Raw genomic sequence first — 9736 nt, forward strand, 5'->3', positions numbered from 1 at the left:
CTGTAACGGTAACGTACACCCACAGAAAAAATGTCCGGATCCAATGCTATCACACTTCAATGTGTCATAAAATAGGATCGATACAGCGCCAATCATATTTATTATAAAGAAAGGAGTTTAGACTAAGGCGTAGAACCAGTTGAATGTAGAGATTGTAACCCTAAGGAGACTCCAATAAATTCTAGATTAAATCTAGAATAAAATGATAGTAAGTATCGTCTTTTGTCGAATATCGCGGTGCCAACTTCGTGCGTTGTAAGATGGGGGAAAATTTATTTTAAACGCAAGAATATGTAAAGTTACTCTCGTCTCAATATAGTAGGTCAATCTTTTTTAATTCGACAGAGGAGAATAAGAATTACCGATTTTATTCTGATATTGTCTTATTTTTATACTAAATGAGGTTGTGAGAAATATAAATGCGTCCAGAATATTTTTTGTTTCGTTAACAGAAATCCTTTCCGAGGGTGAAGTTACAGTTTTTTAATAACTTAATCTTCAGGCGCCGATCGATATTCGTAATATATTGTTATCATGGATTGTTATGTTTAAGATGAGTTTAAAATTATTGCGTTAAAAATTTGAACAAAAGATTGAGAGTACAATAAAAAACTTTAGTTAATTCATACTTTTTTATAGAAATCAAAAGTTTTTATTTACATCTTTCGAGCGTTTTAAAATTTCTCTCCTTAAATTTTTCACGGTTTCACGACTTTAAAATAAACAATCGTTTTTTCAATATCTTTGTTAGTAAAAAAACTATTACAAAAGTGGATGTTTTAGTTTGTCTGACCTCGTTTCAGAATTAAAAAGGTAACAAAAAAGTGACGTTATTTTTTAAGTAACGGTAACGATAACGAGTCACTTTTGAAAATCAGTAGCCATAACGGTAACAAATAAATGTAACTAAGTTACTTAAAAGTTACTTAAAAAATAATTTTTTATCTCCTGAATTCGATCGCGTGTGGCGGAAAACGCGTCGAGAAACGGACGGCCGGAGATGCGTCGGGTCAAACGCGTGTTTGTTCTACCGTCTTCAGCCCTCGTCGAGATTGAAATTCATCGGCTTTATTTGCCCCCGGATCGCGCGACGCTGTATTGGCGCGAGCACGCGACAGATTACGTTGCTGACCGAGCGGATTAATCCGGCAGCATCCGGCACGGATGAGGTATGGCCTATGTCACGTTGCAGTTGCGCGAATCAAGCCGGAACGCTCGTAATTGTCGCTCGGACAATAGCGGGGCGTTCGGCGAAGACAATGGTAAACCGCGGCGCTAGGAATTCGCAGCCGGGACAATAATGCCGGGACACAATTTCGAATATGCAATACGGGAAAATTTTAATCGAAAAATTAGTGTTGCACGGTACATCCATTAGAAACTCACACTGTGGATCGTGTGTACGTGAATAAAGGAGAACGCTCGGTCGCGTATACTCTGGGGGGAAAAAAAGACAGTTAGCGACCCATTTTGGGGCCCACAATTAGCAATCGAATCATTTCGATTGTTCGTATCTCTAATCTTTTATGAATTTGACCCCGCGTAACCAGTGTTTTCTGTAATCTAGATGGAATTATCTAGATGATCATCTAGATAAGACTGTTTCCTTATCTCATCTTTATCTAGATAAGAATGAAACGTATTATCTACGTATTTATCTTAGATTTAAAAATACGTTATCTGTCTGAAATTATCTAAGATAATGGTTTCATTCAGCAGAACTCAGTATTTCGTGGCTAGGTTTAACCCATTATTTATCATTGGTAAATAATTTCATTTCCTAGTTTATCCGAAATTCATACAAACAATTATCATTTCCATGTACAACATTATTAGTATTTGAAGAAATTAATATTTCAAATTTATTGGTTTCAATATCTGAATCTGATTCACACTATTCCATACTGTTCAAATCTTTATTTGCTTCTAACGTGAGTTTTTTTTTATCACAATTTTTATATGTGATGCTAAAGCATCTAAATGATTTAGCATTAAAATTTGTAGCATTATCTGTTAGAATATTTGTAATTTTTGATATGTAAATTAAATTTTCTCAATACATTGTGCACAACTATTGCAATATTTTTATAAATGTAATTGTACATTATTCTTTTACAAGCCAATTAAATATAATCCTGCTTTTTTAATAGATTTATAAATATAATTGTTTTTATTTTTTTCTTTAATTACTTTTTAAAGCAGTTATCTTGAAATCATCTAGATAAAATGCTTATAATTTCATCTATTATCTAAATAAACTAGAAATAAATAATCTATATCTTATCTAAGATAAAATTTTATATGTCTTATCTTATCTTTATCTAGATGATTTCAACTTTATCTACGTAAAACACTGCGCGTAACTAAAAATCGCAATTAACTATTCTATCTATGTATATCCAAGATTTTTAAGTAACACTAATCAATTCTCTTAATTAGTTCTGTCGATATTCAGTAACGCAAAGAGAATTTTCACTAACCGAAATGTTAAGTTGCTTAACTGCAGAAAAAAAACGGTCAAAATTTTTCCCAGAGTAGACGAACAATCGAAATAATTCGATTACTAATTGCGGGCCCCAAAATGGGTTGCTAATTGTCTTTTTTTCCCCCCAGAGTACGTATTCGCGTGTGGCGCTGCTTTTAAATCGGAATATGGATAATATAAATAATTACATTTAAATTATAATTGCCTTTACATCCATTAAATTTGATGTATTTTCGCAAAACTTCTCACCGCCATCAGGAAAATTTCCCGGGGGAAAGTCTCTTTCGACAGCGTTAAACCGATGATGCGCCGTCGCGCCTCGCATCGTGGCTTTGTTTACGGCGAATCGTTTTGCGATTTGTCTTTGTCAGCCCGACCGTATTGTTGCTCCCCTCGCCGGGTCAAGGCTCGCGAGACTACAGCAGGCATTATTGTTCGCGAAATGCTAAAACGCTCGGCCTCATCTCGCGCGAAAGAGCCGCCGAGAGAAAGCGTCTGGCGGAGATACAAAGGTTCTCGCACTTGAATGATGATGACACGTCGAGGTTGATACCACGTCGATACCTTTCGCGAAGCGTAACGTCGTCTTTCCGCGCTAATGCGACACGGCAATATCCGCAGCAGCGGTCCGCGGCTTAAATTCTTCTTTAATCCCGGGAGACTCCGTCGCGACGTAGTCGAGTTAAATTAAAAATTTATTTCTGGGGTCGCTCTATTTAATTTAATTTTGTTGCCGTAAAGTTCAATTTGGAGTATTACTTGGGCGAAAGTAGAGCTACTTACCCCACTGGCTTTCCGTAACAGCACGTTTTGATTTCCTCTTTGGCTGGGCGTTCGAGAATTCAATCTTTCGTCCTTAACTGAAACGAGAAAGCGAGAGTTGCGGTTATTACGAATCCCTGTACGTATACCTGGTGTTCTCAATCGGGACGGGCACGCATCCACTCACAGTTACATCCTGATAGTTTCTACGCAGCGCAATTTTTAATAATAATTTCTCGCCGTGAATTGGCGCTGAAAATTCACAACGCACCGGCGGCACTTTGCGATAATTTCGCGATTGAAGAAAAACTTAAATTCAGCATAAAATCGTTCTCTGCAAATCGTGTCGTGACTGTAAAATACGCGCGAGGACGCCAATCTCTCCTTTGTCGACGCCGCAAATGTTATTTTCAGCACGCATTTAATGAATTCGCTCTATATTTTAACGCCCGCGAGGAACGCTGCGAGTCGTTCGCGGATCGAACGGCTTTGTTATCGCCGCGCGTAACATCTCTATAATGCGCGAGAAAATCATAGGGAACCGTTTAAAATCGTATGCGCCGGGGGCGGCCCAATTTTGTATCTCGAGAGCTTTTCCACGGCGATGGTCCGCGTCAGAACTTAGCCTTTTCCGCGCGCAAAAGGATCAAAGGATCAAACGCATTACAAGGGTCGCTGTCAAGCATTAACTCGACCATTATCCAGGGCTAACCCGATCACTTACACTCGTCCATTGTCCGTATTAAAGTCTCATTATTGCCACGCGAAAATAAAAATGTAAAGTACCAGGACGCGTACGGTCGCTTAAAAAAAAAAGAAATTGGACAAATCATCCCGGGGGGGGGGGGGGGGACGCATTTCCGAAGCTTATTTCTGGAAGCTCTAAATTCCGAGTTATTTTATCACCGTAGAATCATCATATTTCCCCGGCCGTACGGACCCCCGCGCGCGTTTATTTTCATGCGAGTAGATTATTACAAATGAAATCATACGCTTAAGCTGGAAATTTAATTATGTTGTGGAAAGCAATTTTAGAATATAACTCGTGCGTACGCATCCGCACTGTAATATACGTATAGCGCTTTAATTGCGGCCTGTTACATGTGACGTTTGCAATCGCCTTGTTACGGATTTAGTTAGTTTCGAATTTTAATCACTCGGAGTTGTGCACCGTCCCTATATTGCCACCAGGACGCTCGCCACACCGGCATCTGGGTCCCGAGCGGCGGGACCGGCTGTTGCATGGTTTCCTCGAACGCACGGAACTTGCCCGCAGTCGGGTCCCGGTTTAATTTCGTCAACTCGTCGTTCGGCCCGGCCGATTAAATGAAAAAATACGGTAAAATCGTCGCCCCGTCGACGCGTATATTACTGCAATCCCCGACCGTTCGCGCCATCCGTTCGCGCGCAGACGAAAGTCTTCGTCGTGGCGCTTCATTTTCCGACTACGTAGACAAGTGATAAATCCCCGTGTTTCTCCGACTTGGGAGATTACGACGTCCCGGTAATTCTCTACGGAGTTAATGAACTTCTTACGGAGATAACGTCATATTTTATTATACGCTTTCGCCTCATCTTCTTGCGATATTGATTGCGATAAATATTTGGGACAGCTATATCTGTGGTTGTCATAGCCACATTGGTATGACAAGTGGAGACAACTGTATGCGTTTTGTGCAGCAAACTTGGTGAACGTTGCAACGCAAAACAATGTAGATACCCCTACTATTTACACAGCAACATTTTCATTTTGGCGGTTTTTGCCTTAGCCGGTCTTTCCTTGTAGCGATGTCTGACCTTCACCGCCTCTCGCTACTGCCGATCATGGAGCGGCCGAAGAAAATGTGCGCCCACATAGGATCTGCATTATTCAGCGTGTTACAAACATCGAGAAATTGTTACGATAATGTGCATATCTATATTCTGAATATGGTGTTTGTATGGATTTAACGTGCCCTCCCTCGAAATGTTTTAAATTCACGTTCCGAGAATGATAGCGATAAATAATATAGCAGCGACTCGCCGCGCCGCGACAACTTCACGAGACAACTCTGTTACATTCGTGCGTATCTGTCCTCCGAGGAAACGTGTAGTCTCCTTTTTCGTGGCTCATTAATTTTGTGCCACATGACGACGCGTGGCTCGCCTCTCGCTCTTGAATAATATCGCGTATTCTTCCCCTACCGACGATCGTCCTGGCGCAACGGTTACAAAAGAAACCCGACGACTTTCAACTGTAAAGAATATTATTGGCGATCTGTCGATCGCGGGCGAGCGTATCCTGATTACGTTCCGCCCGGGCCCGACGTCGAGGAAATTGAACATTTTTCCGACACGGTCGTTACGTCGTCGCGCTGGAATTATACATGCACGCTTGCATTTGTATGCATACGCATTTCGGTCCGAGACCGATTTTTGTCGCGCACGAATAACCGCGAAATATATTTATTTCATTATTTCCGAAAACTACAATGCTCTTAAAGAAATCACCATTGTGTCCCAGACACATGTCCCAGACGAAAGTTGCAAACTCTTTAGACGGTACGTTGATAAAGAAAAAAAAACAAGAAAGTCTCAATTAATAGAATTTTCTCTTAAAATTTATCCTGAAAATCACGTAATCGTGAGACGAGATGGTATTTTGAAGGACTTTATGAGAGCTTTTTGAAACTTTACCGCACACTTTACTAGCAGACAAGAAAATTCTCTCCGTGTAATTTTCAAAGTCAATACTTATTATTAAGATTTGAATAGTTTCGCGTTATCTCTGCCGCAAACGTTCTATGTGATTTCCTCCCATTTCAACGTGACTCGTGTACGCACATGTAGCAAAGGTCTACGTTTATCGATTGAACTTACAAAGCACTTGCTCATAGCAAACATATGACGCATTGTTTAATAAACAGAGTAGCATGCAGTTTCCGAAATTGTTCAGCCCCGTATCTGACGTGCCGAGGTGCCGATAGATTTTCCCCCGCATACATTTCCAATAGCGCTTGTTTATCTTAGAAAGCATGCCTTTAGTAGAACTAATCTACGTTAATGGGTTTGCTCAACGCACTCATAGCTGACCTAACGAATCGTATCTCAGCCATCGCTGTCAATAAACGTTACTTCCCGAAAATACGTTTGTTAAGGCTTTCCTGTCTTTTTATTTTAACAAGCGCTGGTTTAATGACATGCCCTAAACGTCTGCGATTCTTAGGAGGCATAAGAGTGTGATATTTGTATAATAATTAATAATGAACATTTTTTTAGTAATTTAATAATTGCATAATAACATAATATTATGTGTGCCTCTGAATAAACCATTTTTAACACTTCTAAAATTATTTTTTACATCAACAGATGTGGAAAATGAAGCGGTATACGAATTTACAATTTAATAAAATTTGCAAGGAACGGCTGTCTACATCCTGCCTTAGGCTCGCACTGGCCATTTTCTTATTTGTTGCTTAAGATTATTTTCGTTGCAACGTTCAGTCTTTGAGATGCTTATTGACGATCTGAACACCGGCGGTTTTAAACCCCCTCCCCCCCCCCCCCCGTGCTACACAATCGTGTAGCAAGTACGATGTTATTTCAGCGTGGGGTATTGTACACGTTATTCGTATCCATTCCACGCGGAGGCTTTCATCGGTCGCACGATTCGCGCTCGCTCTCCTCGAAATCACTCGACAGAATCTGCGACCTTCCCCGTGTGTGTGCGCGCGCGCGCCTCTCAGGGTCAAATCCACCGGGGAAATCACGATAGGAACGAAATAGCGGCGCGTTAAGTAACTGAGAGAATTTTCCGTAAGAGCGTCAAGTCGCGTTTAGCTCCTCTATCGCCCGTTCCACCCCTCTCGCCCTTTTTCGCCCCGATAGGATTATGCAGCTCGCCCGCGAGCACATTCTGCCGCCCCGCCCTCCCCTTTTCGCCGTGTGAAAATCGTGTTTCGCTCGAAAAACGCAAAGGTAAAATTTATCACCTCGATAAATTATTGCATTAAGATGCATTGTTGCGTACACACACACACACGCACACACAACTGTGTTGCACTTCAAATATCCTAGAGACACAGAGGGATGAAGGCGGAGGGATATAAGCTCTATGCTCGCGTTTTATTCACACGTACGTTCGAACGGATATAAATGTGTTTAAATTCCCAGCGAAGCGCGGGGCGCATCTTCTCCTCGTTTTCCCCATTTTGTTCTCCTTTTTGCGCGCGGGGCAGCTGCATCTAACGCGCGATAGTACACGAAGGGGTTAAGAGATGGGTTAACTCTGTTACGGAAGAGCCAAACACAATTAACAAAGATAGCAATTAAGTTGTAACAGGGGGGGTAATTGTGACGGCGAAGCATGTTTCAGTCGAGTTCAATTGTTTGCGATATGAGATCTTGAACCAGATTCGCAACAGTACAGCGTGTAATGACGGATTTGTTTAGAATTGTTATAAGTCCAGCTTCAATATCGGTCTCGGAAAAGAAAAACTAGGATCTTATCGATCGGCGTCCTCTCTCTTTCTTCCGAGCTTTCATTATCCGTCCGACCAAACTGGAAAGGAGGCGAATTTAATTACTCGTCCGTTCTTCATTATTTATTAACGATTCTTTGAAACCCTCGCCTGTCATCGCCGGATATCTTCGTTGCCTCAAGTCGCCGGAAGACAATTAAATTAATCAGAGGAAGCGAGGGAATGGTCTGTGCGTGATCCCTGATGATTTAACAAATTTAGAAGCGTTGAATTATTTCTCGCGCGTTTCATCGATTAACTTTGTGCCTGAACTGATTACACGGTCTAATTAAGTATTGTAAATCCAACTGAATAATATATTTTGCGGCATTTAAAAGTGCACGGGGAAAACTGACCGGAAAGGTTTATAGAGTTTCAACGCGTCGCGGAGAACATTTCAGGAAGTGCATTTTCCTCGAAAATTCTAAAAAAGCATCGAATAAAATAAATATACAGCGAGAGGGAGAGACTACGGAGTCCTGGGGGAAGCTAAGTACTGTTTTAAAATATCACCGGCGAAAAGACGTCCTCGGGAAAGTTAAATCTAGGATCCGTTCGGTGATACAAATATCGCAGGCTCCATTATTTGACACGGGCTTGGACGATTTACGACAGCTGTCTATATTCTCGCTGTCGAAAACGCAGATTTTCTTCGACGCGTATGATCCACTCGCGATTTATGTCACTCACCTTCAAGCTACGTCTATGCGGTTGATTAATCAACCTCGGGAATTAACCAGACCATCTCGTTCGGTGTAGAATAATTAATTGTGCTCGATACTCGCTAGCCGCAAATGAGCAGGAGCGTTCCGACGCACCATTAATAATTAATTGGTTATAGTAGTCGAAACCAAGAGAGAGAGGGAGAGAGAGTGAGTGAGCGAGAGAGTATCGAGCGGTATCTTTCGACGAAACGTGTGAAAATTAATGTCAAACAATTCGGACACAATAGCAATTATCATTCGTTCAGCACAATTCAATATTATATACGAGACCATCGCTAATTGCTAGTCATCGTTTTCCGTCGTAACGTGCCATCACGATTAATTGTTAAAGTTACTATTATCGAACTCCTATATCGCGACGTGCAATCACATTAGATTAATGTGAAATCATTAATGACGCAGACGTCAACATTTATTGGCTGGGTTTAGTCGGTGGCAAAAATCGAGGAACTAGTTCAGCACGTCTGATAATTAAATCCTAGGATAGAATCTGCTTAAACTCGCATGTACAGTCTTATTCACTAATGCCTGGACCTGCACTTTTATCACGGTTGGGAAAGTTACTTTATATAAAAGTATCTAGTTACAGTTACAGTTTCTTTCGCTAAAAATGTAGCTGGTTACAGTTACTCAAAAAGTAACGAATCGTTACTTTGCAGTTACTTTCTTGCGATGAAAATAAAAATGTCAAATCTGCACTTGAATTGTAAAGTGACGATAAAGGCGTTTGTGCGCAAATGCAAGGCCTAATGCGATCTGTGGAGATTTAAAATATACATATATAAAGTAACTATTAATGTAGCTGATTAAATCATCTACTAGTTATCGAAAAAGAGAATGCTAAAGTCATCTGTTTTACCGACACATTCGAATATAGTTTTTGCGCTGCTGAATCTTTTCATTAGTTTTTACGCCTAAAATAATACCAGGATAAGTTGCGGACCGCATAGCATAACGTTTTTATACTTGAAACACTCGGGTCGGAAATCTAATGAGAAAGATATTGGTATTTGAAATTTTTAATTTTTTAATCGTGAGCAATTTGAATTTGGCTTTATAAAATTACAAAATTCTTCCACGCGATTACAGTACGCGTAAAAACAAAGCGGGGGGTTCACGACTTTATATAAAAAACGAAGAGAAATTAAAAATATCGCTTTATAAGTAATTGTGGTTAGGCTTCACATGCTGATATTTTTAATTTCTCTTCGTTTTTTATATAAAATCGTGAACCCCCCCGCTTTGTTTTTACGCGTACTGTAATC

General features: G+C 40.5%; 1 protein-coding gene across 8 annotated transcripts in view; it reads right to left on the reverse strand.

Annotated features, from left to right (window-relative positions):
- LOC105560781 (pleckstrin homology domain-containing family G member 5) overlaps positions 1-9736 on the reverse strand; it is a 161855-nt gene that overhangs the window by 11302 nt on the left and 140817 nt on the right. For all 8 annotated transcript variants that reach the window (XM_012010189.1, XM_012010186.1, XM_012010187.1 and 5 more), the window contains one exon: positions 3269-3345. In XM_012010189.1, the coding sequence (XP_011865579.1) occupies positions 3269-3345 (77 nt within the window). The remainder of the gene's footprint in view (positions 1-3268; positions 3346-9736) is intronic.

The sequence above is a fragment of the Vollenhovia emeryi genome, unplaced genomic scaffold, assembly GCF_000949405.1.
Source record: "Vollenhovia emeryi isolate VEMERY1.0 unplaced genomic scaffold, V.emery_V1.0 DF939221.1, whole genome shotgun sequence".
Classification (NCBI taxonomy): domain Eukaryota; kingdom Metazoa; phylum Arthropoda; class Insecta; order Hymenoptera; family Formicidae; genus Vollenhovia; species Vollenhovia emeryi.